Genomic DNA, 19,530 nt, shown 5'->3' with positions numbered 1-19,530 from the left:
TTTTATTTGGAATTTGCCTAGATACTTAGAATAATTTGAATAATCAATTTTGGCCCGCAAGTGCCACCTAGGAATCATGAGTTGAACTTGCGTGGCAAATTTCGTCTGCAAGTATTGTTATTCGACTATTCGACCACTCAACTCAATATTCTACGTGGTACGATAAGCACGTTTTCTGTTGAATACAGTATTCAGTTTAATATCCCTATAATAACTTGCTTGTGATATTTCTTATAAGTACAGTCCTGTTTGAAAAACAATGACGACTACATGTCAAATTTGTAATTTGCAACCCTTTAAGTACAAGTGTCCAACTTGTTATACTAAATAGTAAGTAATGTGTAATTAACACTTTTAATTGGTGAAGTTAAATACCCACAGTAGTCTATAATGGTTTAAAGGTCTTGGCTCTGGTTGTCGGTATTTTGTAATGATTGAATTTTTCAAATACTCTTGTCCTTTCATAGTTGCAGCCTCTTGTGTTTCAAAGCGCACAAGGAATCACCAATATGTGAAAAACCAAGTTCTACTCCATCTGAAAATCTGGTAGGTGAATGCCTGCCTTTGACTTACAAGTTTCCCACCACTGATACAGTGCCAATTGAAAAACTACAAGCATTAGGTATTTTTCTTCTTTTGTTCAACCTAAACCATGCTGCCTATACCCCTATTAAATGTGTTTGTTTTTGTTTTTAGTTCAAAGTGATGAGCTGAAAGAGTGTCTATCTAATCCTCATGTCAGAGATATTTTGAAATCTCTGGTTCAGAGCCAAACACCGGAGGCATCTATCACTGAAGCAATGAAGGAGCCAATATTCCTTGAATTAGCTCATGCATGCCTTAAAATTGTAGAGCCAGAAAAGTTTCAGCAAGAATTGGGTAAGATGTTTTGAAGTATTAGTAGTTTTGTAAAATTGTGAGGAAATAAGGATTTGCAAATACTGTGTGGGACGAAAATGTGTGGGTGTTGGACGCGCCATTAATGGTGACTCGTTCGTACCAGTGCACGGCGTGCAGCTAAAGCCTAAATTCTGGAGCTTATTGGGAAAAGACTGGCAACACTCCAGCAGAGGCATGCCTTCTAGACTGTCGTGTAGAATTTACGATATTCGGGCACACAATAAGTAGCTGAGGTAGCACAGTGATGTTTGAAAGATTTCGATTGGGGCCAGTGTCATCTTTATGGCCGAATGAGAACAGCAGCTGCTGACAGAATAGTTAAGACGACGCGTCGGTTTCGTCTCTAACACACTCACGCGTCGCAAAATGTTTTTTATTTTGTCAAGCTTCCGGGGTCAGACTTTTGTAATCATCTCGGTTTTCAAGTTAGTTTTACGACGTCGACCACAAAACCGGGCGATGCGTGTCAAATCCGTTGGCAGCGGAAATAAAAGCGGAAGAAAAAAAAAATGTAATGTAGAAAACAACTCGTCCGCTGGATGTCGGCAATCTCCAGCGGTGTGAACGACCTCAATCTGTTAGACGGTTCTTCTATTGTTCTGTCTTATTCTTATCTCGATGGTAGATAGATTTATGTTCTTGTAGACCAATCAACTTTCAAAATATGATCTCGGTTTTGGAAAGCAATTTCTGTTTTGCTTGTAACTTACAAGAAAAGGATCTCGGAAGTGGATATTGCGGTCCTGATTAGAAATCGGAAGTTTTTATAATTTGTCTGTGGCTTTTTGGGAAAGAATGTCTGATACAGGATACATTATATCGACGCAACTGGCTTCGCAATATGAAGCTTGAACTTGTGCTCCGATGTCCTAATAACCGTGCTAGACAGCGGGAAACGGTAAAAACAAATTGTGTACTGTTCTTAAATTCCCTTTTGCTTCAAACGGCTTCTGCAGGAAAGTATTTGGAAAATGAGGTGTTGGGCAGGTAAAAACTGCAGCTGTCTGGCAGAAATAAGGAAGAACTAGTTCTTTTCTTATTTTGACCAGTTTGTGCAATGTTGACCAGCACAAATTCCCCTTATCTAATTTTTCTTTTTTTTTTTTTGGAGAACCGCTTTATATTCGCCCTGAACTTTAAAAAAAAACATATAGAGTGTGAATGATTCGGCTGCCTGGTGTTACACGAAGAAGCTCTTTAAAACCGCACGAACCAAAATTTAATATTTTCATTTAATCCAGAAATAGGAGACTAGTGGGGAAAGAAAAAAGGAGTTGTTAATATGTGAAGTTGGGGTGGGCGATTAGGTGAATAATCGACTCCCGGGACTGGAAGAACTTGTCGGGCGCCGTTATTGGAGACACCCCCCTAACCGCTGATTGAATTACATGTGTTCTGCTCACTTACCAGTCAAATACCTCTTCCTCGCCCTTCAACTCTCGGATTTCATTGGCTTTCTGTCGCGACGTTTTCCCCTTTTGGACTCCGGTTTTATTTGAATAACTCAAATGTTACACAAGTTCCATTGTTTGAATGTGTATTCCAACCACGCCAGCCCCTTAGACATTGATGAATGATCGTCCATTTAGCAGCGGATAAACACAACTTCTCTCCTATCTCCACTAGAAATACTAGACACCCTCTTACTTTGATTATTTATTCATCTTTTCTTACTGTGGTGGTGAGTTTTTAGAGAATTATAATGATTTCTCCATTTTTTTTTTGCCGAGTGGGCAAGTTCCTTCGCTCTCTAATTGGGAATGTCGGATTGAGGTTTTCCAGTCCCATCACAAAAGATCCACGTGGCTTCCGGCTTTTGAAATAACAGAAATAGCCAGAAACTGTTTGCCGGAGATCGAATCCTTAAAGGAGAGTTTCCTGGAAATGCGTAGGGGTATTTTTTTGTTTATCTTATCTTATTTTGTTTTGAAGGGTGGGGGTGGTAGGGAGTCTGCTCGAGTTTCATTTTGTTTATGAAAAAAAAAGAAATATTTTTCAAGGGGGGGAGAGTGAGTCCAAAACTCTTAAGTGTGTGTGTGTGTTATTTCCTGGGCGACGAAGAACACACCCTCTTTCGACGTGGTGGCCGGGCGGTTGCCCTATTAAAGTTCCATTTCGTGATTATAACTAATTCAACCGGAATCGCTAGGTTTTTTGGGGAAAGTAGAAATTCTTCCTTGCCTATCGGTGAAGGTGATTTTCGATTTTGATATCATTGGAAAGACAAGTTTTGCACCAGATGAGTATTTGAGTCACGTTCTTCTCGGGAACGAAAAAGAAGTTTGGACAGACAAAGAGATCATATATAATCAATCTACGTCATTCCATAAAGTCGTTCTTTTGTGTCAAGTTCTTTTTCTCTTGATGACGTTACCATGGTTACTAGCGTGTAAACATCAAACAAAGCCATTGTCGAGATATCTTATACGTACACTACTTTTTCTCTTTGGGCTGTCAACCAACCATCGTCTGATATTCTCCCCCTTTTTTCTTTCTTATTTTTCCGAAATACCCTAAGGTCGTTACAAATGGAGCTCGGGTCAACCGTCAAAGAGAGGAGAGGGTCGAAACAGCTCAAAAAGAGGGCGTCTCTCAGAGCTTGTAACACCGGCGTCTGCGAGAGTATCGATCCTTCCTAGTCGCAAAGGCGCTCCTTCAAACGACAAAAGAAAATCTCTTATTTTTATCAGAGATCCCATCCGAATGCGACTTTGTTCTTTGTTGACTTCGCTTGCCCCAGAATGGATGGTTATCTTCTTCTCGCAATATTTTGAAAAGTTGTTGGTCTACAAGGGGAATTCGATATCTGATCCCGACAAAAGTGATTTGTGGTTTCAGGACTAACGCGACAAACTTGTTATTGAGTAGCCTCGGGATTCACGAAGTTTTAAAAGTTTCGGTGTTTTGTTTTTTTTGTATTTATTTATTAGAACAACATCTGGATGTGGACTTGGATTGACGCGGGGTTTACACGAGGGGGGGGATGTTGTTCGGTTCAGTTCTACCGGCTCGGCCCAGTTGGATCGCAAGTGCCGATGGGAGCAGCAGCGTTGCCGTCGCCCGACGCTGTGTGGCTTGACATCGCGACGTCCTTCAACAACAAACAATAACAATCAGACGAAACACACACACACACACATTGGGCCGTTGAACTGTTTTTACTGCTGGAAATCCGGCTCTTCTTTTCCTCGTGTGTGATCGTATGTGTCTCTTTCTCTCTCTATGTGAATGTTTATGTGTATTCAAGTGCTTCGAATTCTAAGTCTGTCTCTCAACCTAAACACGAGTAAGTTTCCCATTTTCCTTAATTCTTTCACGATTATGAGATTTTTTGGTTTGATTGGCATTTCCTCACATGCCTTTGTGGAGAGAAAGAGAGGAGGTAGCGGTTGAATGATGCCGGAAGGATTTCATCAACTCTTAAGACGATCATTTGTGGTTGATATTTTGTTGTTTTCGGTTTTTGTTTTTTTTACTTCAACTCTTCTTTCTTTTACACATCCAGGCTTTTGAAACATCCGCAGCGTTGGAAGTTTTGTCGGTTAATTTCAATGCATCCGTCCCGGAAGTGTTCTCGCCGGATGGCGAAATTTCAAAAGTGATTGTTTCCCTCCCAAATAAAGGAAACGAAGGATAGACCCATAAAACATTGAAGGTTGTTTTTTCCCAGACGAAGGGAAAAAAAAAAGAGGATGAAACGGCCGAGTAGTTTCAATGGTCTGCTGGTGATGGCCAGTCTAATCATGGCGCAGATGGGTGTTTCGGTTGAATCCCATCCGCTACAGAGGCGGCTCGATCATTGGGCTTCACCAATGACGGAATCGGAGGATCACGCTCGTCCCAGTCGAAGCACGCGCGACATCAACGACAACTTGGTGAGAAACTTAATCTTGGAAACATTTCACACTGTATTTTCTCGACGATTTCCCATCTGGTTCCCTCCCCACACATTGGCAGATGTGCGAATCGTTCAAGATTTGCGGCGGGCCATCTGTTCGCGCTGGCGTTGGTTTTCATTAGTTGAATGGGATCATTTCGTTACGGGTGAACTACTTGATGAAGAGGTAGAGATGATTAGCAATCAGTTTGTTTTCGGTTGATTAAGAACCAGGCGACCCCTATAGGGGAGAAAGGAGAACCTTGACCAATTGCCGTGTCTGGTTTTTCTGCAACGCGTGAGTCATAGGAACGTTGCGACCACACGCATTAGAAAGAAATAGAAAAATACGTCGACCACTTGAACAGAAAAATACGTGAGACAGGCAACGTCACAGGATTATACCTGGCGCCAGCATATGTAAATTGTTTCCTTTTTTTTTCGAATTTGTACCTGGGGCCAAAATCCCCCCAATGTGTTGTTTTAACGGCCATCTCGTTGGGACCCCATTGGTAGACTGTCATTGGTATATGTAAATTTCGTTTTTCTTCTGAAGAAGAGAAGAATGCTTGATAGTATTTAAATTCATTTGAGAAGCTGAAGTGGTGAGGAGCTTCTTCGCATCTCATATGTTACTATATGGCTAGAACAGTTATTTATGACGTGCCACGTTCTGGATACCCTTCTTATTATCCCGATCATTTTTCCTTCGTGGTCTCGTGTCATGGGGCTCACACTGTCGGGAGGGTTTTATTTTTTTCTTTCCGAAGAGAAATGATTTAAATGCCAGAGAGTGAAAGAAGCGATCAAGGGAAAAAGAGAGAGAGAGAGAGAGTCTCTATACATCTAAAAGAATTGCGGACAATGGAATTTTTGGAGGCCACAACCACTTTCACGTGGGAAAACGTTACTTTTTTTATTGTATTCTTATTTTAGTCAATCGATGACGTCATTAGAAATCCTTGAAAGGAGGCGGGGGGAAACACAATTGTTACTCTCTACCGAATTGATTTGCCCTACACGAGTATCGAATTCAAGCATAGGGGGCTTCGGGATCGTGTTGAAATTATCGTGACAACTAATTGTTGTTTTTTTATACAAGAGAGACAGTCTAGCCACACTCGGGGTGTGTGTGCTCCGTCTGCCAAGTTGTATAATCACGCTGTGATCGATATTATACAACTCAATCGGCTCCCAACTCCCGCACGTTCAAAAGAACTTGATTGCTCTAAACTTGGCGGTGGGTGCGGTTCCAGTTCCATTTGGGTAATTTGAAAAAAGAAAAAAAAGGCATCGTGAATAAAACTTGACAGGTTTTCCGGGTCGTTAACTCATACGTACAAACCCATCATTCATTCCATATTTGAATTAGTCGCATGGTCGACTTTTTTATTTTTTTCCTTTCGCTAGGTCAACAAAGCAAACGTTATTTTTCCCAATTAGGCTTTGACATAGGGTTGCCGCAAAACGTCAGTGCTGCAGCATTAGATGCAAAACAACGCCGAATAAGCGAGTGGAAAAATAGCCAAAAAAATTACGACCATGTAAGCTAGCGTAGGGATTTGCGTGCTGGCGCCGTGGTAGAGTGAATGAGTCACCCGAGTTCGGTATCGACCGCCGTCGGTAGCTACTGACGTCGATCCTCCTTTACAGACGCAAACATAGTTGCCGCACCCTCGTCGTGAGGAACCCGTAAAACTCTTTCGGAGGAAAAGTCGATAAAGTCTGAATAATTTGTCAATGTTAGAGAGAAAAGGGCCTTGAACGTGTCTGAATTGAAATAATGTTTTGTAAAAAGAAAGAAAATGTGAACGTGTCATTTCCGGGTGTTTAAAAAAAAAGTTAAATCATAAAAAGACAACCCCGACAAACAGCAATGGGGGTAATACGTTTAACGGCTGTTTTCCGGAGGCTTTTGCCTCGTAGTACATTATCTCTCTTATCATGGGAATTTTCACATCCCGCATAGACACACACAAGTTGTAACCGAACAAAAGAGAGAGAGAAAAAACACAGACATGCACACTAAAAAAACTATGTAACAATAGAAGTATTTATAGGGAGGGTTGTCTCAACCCCTCGCCGCTGCAACTATACACACACACACATTTAAATGTCGGCCATTTTGAGAAGGCCAGAGTTAAAAATGGTAAAAGGGGGTGCGGTTGTGTCCGTGTTTTTTTTCCCGACACCCAAAACCGAGTCTCTCACTGGGTGTGTATTTTAGGCATCAAGAACTTTCATTTAGTGCTTCGGTTGATGTATTTAGGCCGGCTAGGGACTCGACTGCAATCGTCGATGACCGGGAAAAGAAATCATGGAAAAACTCCGGGCATCCGCGCGCGCGAGCGGGAATCGTCCTAGAGAAAACGATCTATTCAACGCTTGTTGTTATTTTCTTTGGCAAAAGTGTTGCGCTCGTGCTCTGCTCGACTAGACGCGTATTTTTTGGCAGCCGTTCAGAAGGAGATGTAACTTCAGTCATCTGTTTAGTTGTCCCGGCAACACACGACAGCGGACGTCATCAGCCATTCCTTTTTTTTTCTTTTTCTTTTTCTAGTTATTATTTTGGGATTTTACCGAGTACATTTTCGACACGCTAGATTGCCCGTGAAGGTGGTCTGGTCCGGTCTCCGTTAGTTGGGAAAGAAGAGACGGGAAAGCTTCATCATTAAGTCCTAGAGAGATGGATATAAAAGAGCGGGGCGTATATACTACCACGCTCCAAGGTAACAACAAATCCTCCGCCCGTCCTGTGCTAAACCACCATCCGTTCTGTTGACGATGAATTTAATGCGGTAATGATGGTGACGCTTGTGTCTTTTATTTTTTTCCTCTCACGGAACACATTCCCTCGAGCTTATTCAATATAGCTGGAGAGTCTTATGGATATGTAGCGCACCATCATCGTGAACGAATGACGAACGGCTGTTTGAACAACTGCCACAGACGACCAGATGTCTGTCTCGTCGCACACGCATGGACCCCGCCCACACACCGTTCTGCTCATCGATTCTTCTATCACTCGATAGAGAATGAACTTTGCTCCTATCTCTTTCTTACTTGATGCTGCCGATTATTTTAACGAGATAGATTGTGGCGTATAGTACTTGAAGGCTCAGCTGCTACTACTACCAGTCTTAAGAAAAAGAATTCCAGTATTTTTGTTTCTCTTTTGAAAAAGAATGCCGACCCAAAGATAGTTTAGGTCATAACTGAAAAACGAAGCTGCTAGACGGTGTGGGTGGATGTGATTTTGCGCAAGTGAATGGAGTCACAAGTCGAGAATCCGGATTTTGGGCTATTCTTGTCGGGAAGGTCCATAGTAGACGGCCAAATTGGGAAACAGCCGGGAACGGCTGTCACAATTTCCAACAATCGTAATGGATTCCAGGCGAATATGGGACAGCAAACAGACGTATATCTATATATTTTTTTTCCCAGAAGAATTTTGTTCAATGTTGGCTAGAAATTTAATTAACTTGGTTCGGCCCGTCAAAGACTCAACCACTAAAATGTCCCTTTCTATGGCTAATGACAGTAATGAGGCTAAATATGAGAAAGGTTGGCCAACTGTATATGGCCTGCACCCATTCTTGTTCTCGATAAATTTATGTTCACTAAGATAACATGTAATATCGAGGATACGGTTGAAGAGCATTGACTTGTGGTTGGCGGCTATGCTCAATGTTTCCGCTATCAAACTAAGTTTTTTTTTTCATTCGGGAACTTTCCGCTTTTTGGGTTCTTAAAGCCGCCTTGCGGCTACGAGTTGATGTTTTCGTATGACCGACAGACGGATCAAAACTCTAAAAATTGTTCTCTCAATCGTAGAACATCTTCTTTGTTTTGATTTTGGATCAACTTAAAGTAAAAGTGGAAAAACAAAATTCATTTCAAGTTTATTTTGTTAATAAAAGAGGAGTGACCACGACGTGATTCGAACACGCAACCTTCTGATCTGGAGTCAGACGCGCTACCGTTGCGCCACGCAATCCTTACTTCTAAAGGCTGAACTGTCAATAATATTAAAAATTTAGCTTCATCATCTCAGAACTTGTTTACTTCTTTTAAATGTGTTTGTTTCAATTGAGAAATCTTGAAAGTAGCTGTGGGAACAGCTTTATGACCAGCTGTCAATTCAATGATGAAGCAATGTGGTCGAAGAGTGAACAGACATCATGCAGACTTCATCTAAAAATATTATTTTAGCAGGGCATAACCCTTTCTGTTGCTTTTGAAAAAGGCGTTTTATTTTTATCTTTTTAAAATTCATTCCGTTCTTCAGAGAAATGTGAAAGTTTCTATAATTGGATGAAATGGCCGTTCCAGCGCTAGCTTTTTACTTAAACAGCAGGTGTTCATTAACATACATTTATATATATCCCCCCCTTTTGTGTGGATTCCTTCGTAACAATATACAGGTCCTTTGTGTGGTTTTATTCAAAGAACTTTTATTTTTTAAAAAGGTTAAAATAACGAGTTTTGTTTACGTTTTTAACACTATAAATGGAATGCATTCTTTTCTGGGAGGTGTCATGTTGGAGGCTTGGCCCGGAAACATATATAGCGTGGCACATTAAACAGACAATTTTCTATATGGACGTTTAAGTTGTCTCTTCCATTTAATTCCAGTTGATGGCTTTTTTTTTTATATCGCAACCTTATCCGGATGAAATGTGTTATACCAAAATATGCGCACAAGTATCGCTCTGACAGGTTTATGCTTGACAATCTTTCAGTTGAAGTTATGTCGATGTCTACAGAAGTTTGCGAATTCCAACGAAAGACCGAGTAACAATTTAAAATAGCTACCGAAACTAGCAAAAAAAATGTCTAAAGTTATGGACTGTATGTGATAACCGGTGATAACTCTTTGTATTTTTTGTTTTATTTTATTTCTCCTACAACAGTTGATGTTTCTGATGACTTTCGGGTATTTGCCGCAGTCGGATCTGGAAACTGGGAATTTACGAACGGAGCATCAGGTCCGTGATGCCATCAAAACCTTACAGGTAAATAACACAACCAAACGCAGAGGGTGATCCACTCTTTTTCTTTCTAGACAAAATGTATTCAAAGAAAGAAAAAGAATTGCATTTTGTTCATCTTTTTTTAAAAAGCAAATTATCATAAATCGGCGTGATGCCTGTGTGTTTACCGAACCGGCTCTCCTGTTGATGGGATTGTCGTTTATTTCTAAATGGGAAAGATGAACATTTCGAATTTAAATAATAAATATATTCTAAAGCTGTTAACACGCTCATCCATCAGAGAAAATCGATGTCAAGCTGTTCGGTCTTGCATCTCAAAAGCTGGGCATCTTTTATGCCGCCGTTCGAGGAGGGAGAAGAAGAAGAAAATAAATAAACAGGAATGCTCGATACTTGGTCTACCGGCCGTCGGGCCGTGTGTGTTTGTTAATCTCTACGTCGATTTACGTAGTCACACGTCAACGAGCGTCTGATTTTCTTGTCAGCTTCCTTGATGGGAGAGGGGAAAACATAGTTAGAGAAATGCAAGTGGATGGTTGCATTCGTCCCCAATTATGTTTATTTCTTTCGGTCGGTTGTCGGGAGATAAGAGCATCCTATGCATGAAATTAATATCGATGCTGTATATATATATGTATGATCCAGGCCTTTGCCCATATTCCCGTTACGGGAATAGTCGACGAGGCGACACGTGAGCTGATGAAAAAACCGCGCTGTGGACTGCCTGACATCAATTCAGACTCTTATCGGGCAAAGTATGGCTAACATTTTTTCATTCGTCCAAAATGTGTGTGTGTTTTTATCATTCTTTTCTCCTTCGCGAAGCGTGACTGGCGATCACGTGGATCTAATTTCGTATTTTATAACCCTCCCGACACTTTTAATACGTCGTGTTGAAATCGGCCGCTAGATGGCGAGCGCGAAAGCCCCACGTGCTTTTGGCTTATTGAGATTTTCATTCCGGGCATGGCGAGTCGTGTTTCGTTCTCGTCTGAAAGTTACCAGCAACCATCATTTCTAAAAAGTGTAACTTGATTCTCTTTTTGTCTGAAGACGGTCATTGAGCAGCCATGAGGAATCGGAGCCGAGACATAGGCTGCGACATCAGGCTTCGAGGACTACACGAAATAAACGCTATACTGTCCAAGGTCAGCGCTGGCACTACACCAATTTGACATGGAGGTGAGAGACACCATTTTATTTTCCCTCTATTTTTCTATGTTGAGAAAAGGAAAAAATAGTTACCCTCTTTCGAAAAGCCGCCATCTTTTACAATGGCCGTTCTTTCTTTTTTGGCAGCCCCCTTTTGTTAATTCTTTTGGGGTGTTATAACCACTGCTGCTGCATGGGGTTATGTGTTGTGGAAAAATCAGCCCTCGAACTCTCGAAGACTCACTTAAAGTTTAATGGGTTTTTCTGTCGACCTTGACGACTAAAAATGGCGGTCATGAAGGAAATCATTTTCGGAAAATATGAAGCAAAATAGATTTTGGGGGGTGTCGCGCCGCCATTTTTACAGCCGGTCGTTATCGGTTTTGTAGCCTTCCAAGTTAAAACAAGTGTTGTTTCTTGATTGACTTTTTCAAAATGGCCAGTTAAAATGACCAGTTGATTTGAGCGCAAATTCTGTAATTTTCTGAACCTTCCACTTCTCTGTAGTGTTAAGATTTACAACTGACGTGACCTCGTTTCCTTTGGTCCGACATTTCTTGTTCCCACACGGTCTTTTCATCACCCTCGAGTCTTGTGTTAAAAAGTTGGAAACCACGTCACATTTTCTTCTACCCCCTCTTCAGGATCTTCGAGTTTCGAAGGTCCCCTCTTGTGAGGAGTAAGGTCATCGCCCCCCCCCCCCCCCCTCTTTTCGCCCTACGTACCATATTTATGCTGGATGGCTTGAAGAAATCAGATCCAATTAGAACTAATGTTGCCATTACCGATAAGATTTACCACATGTTGAAGATGGAAATGTGTGACATGGTTCCAGATGTCACTGCTTGACCTGTCAGTCAACACGTGAGGAATGTCTTTTGTTAAGAGGGTTGCTAGAGAGAGGGGGGGGGGGGTTGAGAAGGGGGGCGGGAGACGCAACAGCTAGCGTCCCCATTGGTCGAACAAAAAGAAACAGGCAGAGAAGTAAAGCGCAATTCTTCCATTCTTCTTCTTCCCCCCGTCAGTTGCGAAGTGGTCGGCCCCTGGGACAGACGCAGTTCTCCCAAACTTCAACAAGTTGAATTGAAAAACAAACTTGAAAAAAAAAGAAAAACTTTTATCTTTTTTATTTTAAATTTTGTCCGATGGGTTCGTATTTGATGTAGCAGTTTTTCACTTTCGGCGACTTTCCTCGTTCAATTTGGTTGTGGTGTAGTTTTCCAAACAAATATGACCAATTTCGGTCACTTTCTGTTTTCGTCACAACCTCCTTGAGTGAGTGAAGTAGCGAAAGATAATTCATCTGCCGTAATCTCGATTTTGTTTTATATTTAAAAAAAAAAGTGAATTATGTTGTAGTGTTTTGTTGTCGTTGAGAGAAATGAACGCGCTGTCATGCGATATTCCGGTCCAAGGACTCTTGCTGCATAGCATTATGTCCTCTCTTTTATTTTTGTATTTTCGTCTATTGTATTTTCTGACGTGGAAATGAATACGTAAAAGAAGCGTGCAAACAAAGAATTGAAAAGAAGAAGATGGCGTTGTATATAGGGGTGATATTTCACTCCGGCGTCGTAATACCATTTTCTGGCTTCGCATTATGTAAAAACAATTTTTGTAAGGTTTAATAAACGGAGGATCAAACAAGGTCTTGGCTAAAATGTGACCAACGGAAGTAATAATAATAACGTGCGGGGGGGGGGGGGGGGAGACCGACCGATAGTCGGAGGGGGCTAACTTTTACAATTCTTGTGTTGACCCATTTTTGACCATAGACAGGGAGAAGAGGGGGGCTCGTATACCCCAGGTCGTTGAACCGTATTTCAGGCCCCTTTTTTTATTATTATACATCCCCCCCCTTGAAAACAGATCCCCCTTCGTTCCTCGCAAAACATCTGCGTTTTCTTGTAAGAAAATAAGTCTTGAATTTAGACGGTTGTTGAACCTTTTCAGGCATTGATGTAATACGAAAGATGGAGGGGAGGCCTATAGAGAAACCATAAAAAAAATAAGACCCGCATTCCATTAGGTCACTGGATACTTTATGTCGAGATTCTAATAACGCTTATGTGGCTATGCGATGTGAAACCAGATCTTAGATAAAACTTAAATTCAAAATCTTTTGAAATGATGGATCAAACTGAAACAACAAAAAAAACAACAACAAACAAGCCGAGTCAAAGAATTTCACCACTATCAATTGTATCGAATTCACTCGGCAAAATTTGTTGGGATAAGAGTTTTTCTCGATTCTTTTTATATTATTACAGAATACTCTGGAAAACATACGGGTTATATAACAATGCTGAATGCTCGCAGATGAACCTCTTTGTGCTTTTATATAATACCCATTCAGGCTGCATTGTTTTCGATGTTTAAGGAGTGAAATTAAATTTCCCGCTTGATGTTAAAACTCATCTGTGATTGGTTAGCACTTCTTGGCGCCACCCTGTTGTATCCGGAGCTCGTTATCGCAGTTCTGCTTTTTAGACCATTGTACACATATAAGAAAGGAAACGTATGAAGAGAGAGATGTGCCGAACGGAAGTGGGCGTATCCCCGACGAGGATATTGTCAGACACGCCCATATCAAGAGAGTAGCCACAAATTAACCATCTGCTACTAATTTCTAGTCGTGACAATTTTTTGGTTATTTTGCAATGGGGCCAGAATTTCCAGCCGTCCGTCACAAAGCCATCTGGAACACGTCCGCTTGTTAGTTTTTTTATTTTATTTTCGTACGATGAACGAGACGTTTATGGAAATGTTTCGAGACTCGAACTTTACTTTATTTGAAATAGTAAAAAGGATATAAATAATCTAAAAGTTTCAAATAGAAGAGGTTTTTTTCAAAATTGTTGGTATTCATTTTTATGATAGCTTGCGGAAAGGAGCCAAGTCCAGGGACATGGATAGTGGACAGATCCGCTACCAGGTGCACCGGGCACTCAACCTGTGGCAAGAGGCTTCCCGGCTCACCTTTACCGAAGTTAACCATGAAGATGCAGACATCCGCGTCTCGTTTCATTCGTAAGTATCCAGTTTCTTAATTATCTATGATTATGAACCAGCCTAGTAAGTAAGGAAACCTTATTATTCTTATTATTTTTTAAACAATCAAATATAGGGGTTTCCACAACGACGGATATCCGTTCGATGGCAAAGGAACGCTGCTGGTGCGTATAAGATATTCTCTGCTCAACACAATGTAATACGATTTAAAATTTCAACGGTTTTGCATTAGGCGCACGCATTTTTTCCTGGGACAGGGATCGGTGGTGATGCCCATTTTGATGATGAAGAACCTTGGGTTCCAGACGAAGCCACTCAAAGTCAGTAGAACTATCTGACCATTTAATCTTGTTTCACAACCCTATACAAATCAGTTGTTTGCAATTGATTCAGATTCGGAATTGAGCTTCTTTGCCGTTGCGGCTCACGAATTTGGGCATTCGCTAGGACTTTCCCATTCGTCCGTTCAAGGGGCCATCATGTTCCCATATTACCAATCCGTCGATGGAAGTTTTTCGCTGCATTCGGACGACATTACCGGAATCCAAGCCATTTACGGTATTTTGTTTTGGGTAAATTCGGAAAAACGATATGTTGGTATTATTGGAATTTTCCGGTTTTAACAGGCAGTCGAAATGAAGGTCGGGTTACCAATCCGGCTTTGAGACCGTCTACGACAACAACTCCCAGTCCAAGGATAACAGGCAAGCCCGAAATTCCTACCAAACCAACTCAACCGACCAAAAAACCCGTCCATCCTCCCAAACCTCATCCTCGTCCTCCTCATGGAGGCCGAAAGCCCAGCACATGCGATACCACTTACGACGCCATCTCCATCATTCGCCGTGAACTCTTTATTTTCAAAGATAGGGTAAATTTCTTGGTCTGTTTTTATTATGACATTAAACGTTTTTACTAATTTAAGAATTGGTTGGCCAATTACAGTATTTCTGGCGAATCGGACCCACTGGATTGGAGGCAAATTATCCCGTGGAAATTGAACGTTTTTGGAGCAAGTTGCCAGTCAATCTCACTCACATTGACGCCATCTATGAAAAACCGTCTGGTCAGAGAGAAATGGTCATTTTCATCGGGAAACAGTACTGGATCTATCCGAATAATGAACAAGGACTTGGACCCTATCCGTTAACAAATTTGGGTTTACCAACCGATCTGGAGAAATTGGACGGAGCCTTAGTTTGGGGACATAATGGAAAAACATACTTTTTCAGTGGGTCAATGTATTGGAGGTCAGTTGTAATCGCCGCTAATTGATAATATCAAATTCATAAGTATATAACACTATTACATACAGGTTTGACGAAGAGACGGGTAAGGTGGAGCTGGACTATCCTCGGGATATGTCCATGTGGAAAGGAGTACCGTATAATATTGACGCAGTATTCCAGCACACCAATGGTAAACGTTAAATTTGCTTTTACAATTCTGCCTTGCATAATTAGAACATAAATTTTTGCTTTTAGGGAAAACATATTTTTTCAAAGGCAAAGTGTTCTGGGAGTTTAATGACAGACGGATGCGGGTAGTCAACCCTATTCCGTCTTTATCGGCCCCATATTGGCTGAGCTGTCCGACCGGTATGCAAACTTTAGAGGAGGACATGAACGCAGGACCGGGCGAGGGCCGTTACCAAGTAGTCGATATTATTGCTTCTTCAAAATCTATTTCTGCGAGCCCTGCTGCTGGGCTTCAGTGGTGCTTATTCTCTTGCCTCTTGCTCTGGTGGTTCATTCATGATTCATGGTAAAACATAATAAAGGTTTTAAGTTTTCAAACTGAATTTTCATCTGTGATAATAGACTGCTTGAAAATCAGAACCATCTTTTTGAGTAAACATGTCATTGTCCACTGTTTATTTGCACGTGTACGTTAATAGCTAATTCTTATTTATTTTTCCTTTTGTTTTTTAAAATTAAATTAACCTTCTTATTCTCAAAACAATAAATTGTCTTTTCTTATTGAATAACTACATAAGAACGCCACTCTGCTTGAATGTACTGTAAAACTACGTCACCTTTTACTGGAAAATATAAAAGGGGACTAATTTAAATTATGACATCACAAATAGAAGTTTCGTTGTAGGTTGTTGAACTGCTGTACTACCGCCACCAGTCAAGACGACTCCTGAATCCTGATACTAGAGGCCATGTGCTTCTCTAAATGAAGATACACCTGCCTGTCAGAATGCTCTAGTAAAGCGTGATACGTCGGTCAAGTCTCAAGTTGATTGCATCAGGCTTCAATTTCTCACATAGTTGTTCGACATTTTCAGATCAGCACTTGAACACTTATAATACGTATTATAAGTACATTATAAGTACTTTGGTCGCTGAAATTGCCGAGAGGAAGAGGAAGGAGAGCCTCAATCTTCCGTTGAATCCGTTCTCATAAGAAATTTAAAAAAATATATATTTTGAAATTTGAACTTGTTACTACAAAATTATTAATTAATTTTTACTTTTGCTTTATTGGCAATAGAATAGAGTAATCATGGTCTTTTCACAACTCAAAGTGGGCAAAAACAAATTTTGTTTATTTAGATTTTGGCGTATCTGGGTTGCAATTTGTTCGGCTTGACAACGCCGCATTTCGAGAATTCAAACTTATATGTCAACGAGAATTTTGACAACGGTAGGAAAGGTGTGCAAACGGCCTTAACTTCTTACCTTAAAGTGCAGTTAACAAACAATGTTTGAGTTTCATCCGAGTTCGAGGTAAAAGTAAATTGCGACAATAGTTTTTTCTTCTTATCAATTGAGAAATTTAGAAAAATGGATTCCGACGAAGCCGTAGTGAAAAAGTTGAGAAATGATTTTCCCGATCAGTTTACCTCTCTTGTAAAGATGCATCTTTCGTTTTGTTTGGACCAGTCTACCGACGAGTAAGATTTAGTACTCTTTATTTCTTTATTTACATTTAATAAAAAAGAATGATTCCTCAGAGTGGATTGTTTGACTCCAAGTAAGACATCAGACAAGAAGTCTGTCACAAGCAACAAAAAGACACGCATTCCAAAGCAGACATGCAACAGTGAAGGAATTAAATATGCTTCACAGATCAACCAACTTATAGATTATTTATCGAAACCTTCAAGTACAAATCTGACTTTAAATTTTCTTATGGATTTGTTTTGCTTATTCGTCACCGTGGTTTGTTACCTTTTACAGGTTTAGTTCAAGAAGGCCTGTTTCGAAGAAATGGAAAAGTCAAGCAACAGCAAGAACTCATGAACCTTGTAAAGGAGAAACAAGTTTCTGAAATTACAGCACTGCTAGAATCAAATGAATACTCTGTGCATGAAGTTGCTACTGTATTGAAAAATTTGTTAGCTGAAATGCCAGAGCCATTGTTGATAGAAAGTTATTATCCTCTTCATTGCTGCCTTGCTAGTATGAAGATTTTATTATATTTCTCCGTTAAAAAAATTTGCTTGACATTTCTTACTTTTAGAATTGAATCATCAAGAAAGACAGATTAAAGGCTGTCAATTGCTTGTCCTTCTTTTGCCAAACGAGAATGCTGAAATTCTTCGTCGACTCCTAAACATGTTGCATGAGGTTTCTTTACATAAAGAAACAAACAAAATGAATGCGATGAATCTCGGTATCGTACTTGCCCCACACATCTTATGCCCGCGAAAAGTATGTTAATCGCTCAACTTATCAGCACATAATCTTTAAAATAATAAAAACTTGTTTTTAGATGTCGGCAGAAGATTTGACAACAAATGCATCATCATTGGCTCACATAGTTTCGTTTATGATCGAAACCACCAAGGTGTTATTTGATTTGCCCCCTGAATTTGTATCTGACGTTCGTCTCCATTTTAAACGTGACAACGAAGAAGATTCTTCAAGTACATCATCCACTCCACCCGTCAAAACCACCATTACCTTCGTAGACAGGTTTTATTTATTTTTAATTTCCTCCTTTTAATTTCATAAAATATCTCGAATTGTACATTATTCTATAGGGAAATGACTGCCAAAGTTGTAGCAGAGGTAGGACTCGATCCAACCGAAGCAGCCTTAGCTGAATTGTACGCATATGTTCAATCGCAACCAGAATCTGAGGTCAAGAAAAAGTGGGTTCATAAGTTTAACAAAGAAAACGGTTGTGGTACACCTAAGGTGATATTGAATTCCAGCATCAGTGACGCCTGTGCCAAGAATTGCAAGAATTTGTCACAGTCTATACGAGTAAGTTACATCATAACATTTTTTCGTTAGAGTTGATTATCGGTTGTAGAAGCTCTAAGCTTGTGCTAATTTCTAATCTCTAAGCTATGTGTCTCTCTCTCTCTCTCTCTCTTCCCTTTTCATAGAAACACCTCTTTAACGGAACTGGGGTGACTCCGAAAAGAAGGCGCTCAAAATCCTCCAGCCGTGCTCATGCGCTCTGTTACTCCGGAGAAACTTCGCCGCCTCTTCCGGATTCGCTAGTTTCGGTAATGTTGATCGGATTTATAACTGTACATACTAAGGTCTTTTGTACTAAAACTTATTGTAATTATTTTTGTCTGTTTAGAGTGATGAGTGTAAATCACCAAGCATAAAGTCTGGTCGACTTCATCATGTCAGTAGTCGCCGGAGCTTGCTTGAATCCACTCCCACATCATCGGATTACATTCGACATCCGGCCTTTACCAAACCTCCTAGGAATGTCGCTTCTAACCCGTTGTCAGCTGTACATTCAGATTTGACCAAAGAGAGCAATATCCATCAAGACCAGGTTATTTCTCCATTGACGCAATCGGCTCAGCGTTTCCCTTTTTACGTTAGGGATTCCATCATGACTCCGCGTTGCCGAAAACCGGTCTTCACCTTCTCTCCAATTGATGAGCCCGCCGACGATCTAGTACCCAATTCGGATTCCCTTCAATTAGCCAACATGAATAACCTAATTCACCCACCACCATCCGTCCATGAAACCAATAAAGCGTCCGAAGAACCATCATGTTCGTCATCGTCATCATCCTCATCTGATAAAGATAATTCGGATGTAGAGGAGGATTCTGACATTAGTCTGACAGTTGATTCGGAATCGTCTATCCTATCAGGATGTGCCCTTATCCAGGAAAGCACAGGACCCTTGACATCTCCATTTAAGAAGTATCTAATGAATCGAGAAATACAGGTCTTTGACGAATCTGGGCAAGAACAGGAATTGCAGGAAGAAATATCAACAACTGAACCGTCTCTCTCGAGCTCTAATCAAGCAATCTCCGAGTCTCTCCTTGAATTCTTGGATGGAAACGGACAAGAAACTGACAGTTATCCTCATTCTTCTCCGTCTCGACCGTCTCCACCCCTGACTAAGAGTATTTTATTTGAAACATCTCTCTGAAGAACAAGCTTCATTATTTTTAAAAATTTTCCTATTTAGATACACCCGAATATTAAATTCTTCATATGCCTGTCCTTTTATTGAAATATCAACAATTAACAGTGTCTGATTAACCAGAAGACGTGATTGATTACTTTTTAACCAGAAAATAATTGTTTCAAATAGAAAATGTTGAACTTTTACAATTATGTTTTTTTCTGTTTACACTTTTATTTGCTAAAAATCTAG

At 40.5% G+C, this 19,530-nt stretch overlaps 3 protein-coding genes across 5 annotated transcripts; all 3 read left to right on the top strand.

Annotated features, from left to right (window-relative positions):
- The first annotated feature begins 114 nt into the window (after positions 1–114).
- Positions 115–4,181, top strand: LOC124196341 (zinc finger HIT domain-containing protein 3-like). The gene is made up of 4 exons (XM_046591351.1): positions 115–330; positions 468–622; positions 697–879; positions 3,831–4,181. Exons 1-4 carry the CDS (start codon positions 260–262, stop codon positions 3,857–3,859), a joined length of 438 nt encoding a protein of 145 aa, XP_046447307.1. The 5' UTR covers positions 115–259; the 3' UTR covers positions 3,860–4,181.
- Positions 3,881–16,006, top strand: LOC124196329 (matrix metalloproteinase-2-like). Of its 2 annotated transcripts, XM_046591310.1 has the most exons (13): positions 4,186–4,338; positions 4,406–4,775; positions 9,691–9,792; positions 10,417–10,526; positions 10,825–10,953; positions 13,804–13,953; positions 14,051–14,099; positions 14,168–14,255; positions 14,329–14,493; positions 14,562–14,806; positions 14,881–15,185; positions 15,251–15,354; positions 15,420–16,006. In XM_046591310.1, exons 2-13 carry the CDS (start codon positions 4,593–4,595, stop codon positions 15,701–15,703), a joined length of 1,914 nt encoding a protein of 637 aa, XP_046447266.1. In that variant the 5' UTR covers positions 4,186–4,338; positions 4,406–4,592; the 3' UTR covers positions 15,704–16,006. The 2 variants fall into 2 exon arrangements, with proteins under 2 accessions (XP_046447267.1, XP_046447266.1); XM_046591311.1 differs by lacking the exon at positions 10,417–10,526 and having other exon boundaries at positions 3,881–4,186.
- A 508-nt stretch (positions 16,007–16,514) lies between these two features.
- On the top strand, positions 16,515–19,487 carry LOC124196328 (rho GTPase-activating protein 19-like). 2 transcript variants are annotated; one of them, XM_046591309.1, is made up of 10 exons: positions 16,515–16,670; positions 16,724–16,837; positions 16,898–17,049; positions 17,124–17,345; positions 17,407–17,597; positions 17,659–17,861; positions 17,930–18,155; positions 18,281–18,403; positions 18,484–19,276; positions 19,342–19,487. In XM_046591309.1, exons 1-10 carry the CDS (start codon positions 16,645–16,647, stop codon positions 19,356–19,358), a joined length of 2,067 nt encoding a protein of 688 aa, XP_046447265.1. In that variant the 5' UTR covers positions 16,515–16,644; the 3' UTR covers positions 19,359–19,487. The 2 variants fall into 2 exon arrangements, with proteins under 2 accessions (XP_046447265.1, XP_046447264.1); XM_046591308.1 differs by having other exon boundaries at positions 18,484–19,487.
- The last annotated feature ends 43 nt before the right edge of the window (positions 19,488–19,530 follow it).

The sequence above is a fragment of the Daphnia pulex genome, chromosome 6, assembly GCF_021134715.1.
Source record: "Daphnia pulex isolate KAP4 chromosome 6, ASM2113471v1".
NCBI lineage: Eukaryota > Metazoa > Arthropoda > Branchiopoda > Diplostraca > Daphniidae > Daphnia > Daphnia pulex.
This window is presented reverse-complemented; position numbering and strand designations above follow the sequence as displayed.

Excerpts from the sequence above, each read along its gene's own strand:
- LOC124196341 (XM_046591351.1), top strand. The coding sequence starts at position 260 with ATGACGACTACATGTCAAATTTGTAATTTGCAACCCTTTAAGTACAAG. Across the intron at positions 331-467 it reads CCAACTTGTTATACTAAATA|TTGCAGCCTCTTGTGTTTCA; the intron begins GTAAGTAATGTG and ends GTCCTTTCATAG. Across the intron at positions 880-3,830 it reads AAAGTTTCAGCAAGAATTGG|AACAACATCTGGATGTGGAC; the intron begins GTAAGATGTTTT and ends TTTATTTATTAG.
- LOC124196329 (XM_046591310.1), top strand. The coding sequence starts at position 4,593 with ATGAAACGGCCGAGTAGTTTCAATGGTCTGCTGGTGATGGCCAGTCTA. Across the intron at positions 14,256-14,328 it reads TCCAGACGAAGCCACTCAAA|ATTCGGAATTGAGCTTCTTT; the intron begins GTCAGTAGAACT and ends CAATTGATTCAG. Across the intron at positions 14,494-14,561 it reads CGGAATCCAAGCCATTTACG|GCAGTCGAAATGAAGGTCGG; the intron begins GTATTTTGTTTT and ends CGGTTTTAACAG.
- LOC124196328 (XM_046591308.1), top strand. The coding sequence starts at position 16,645 with ATGTTTGAGTTTCATCCGAGTTCGAG. Across the intron at positions 17,050-17,123 it reads TTATTTATCGAAACCTTCAA|GTTTAGTTCAAGAAGGCCTG; the intron begins GTACAAATCTGA and ends TACCTTTTACAG. Across the intron at positions 17,862-17,929 it reads ACCATTACCTTCGTAGACAG|GGAAATGACTGCCAAAGTTG; the intron begins GTTTTATTTATT and ends ATTATTCTATAG.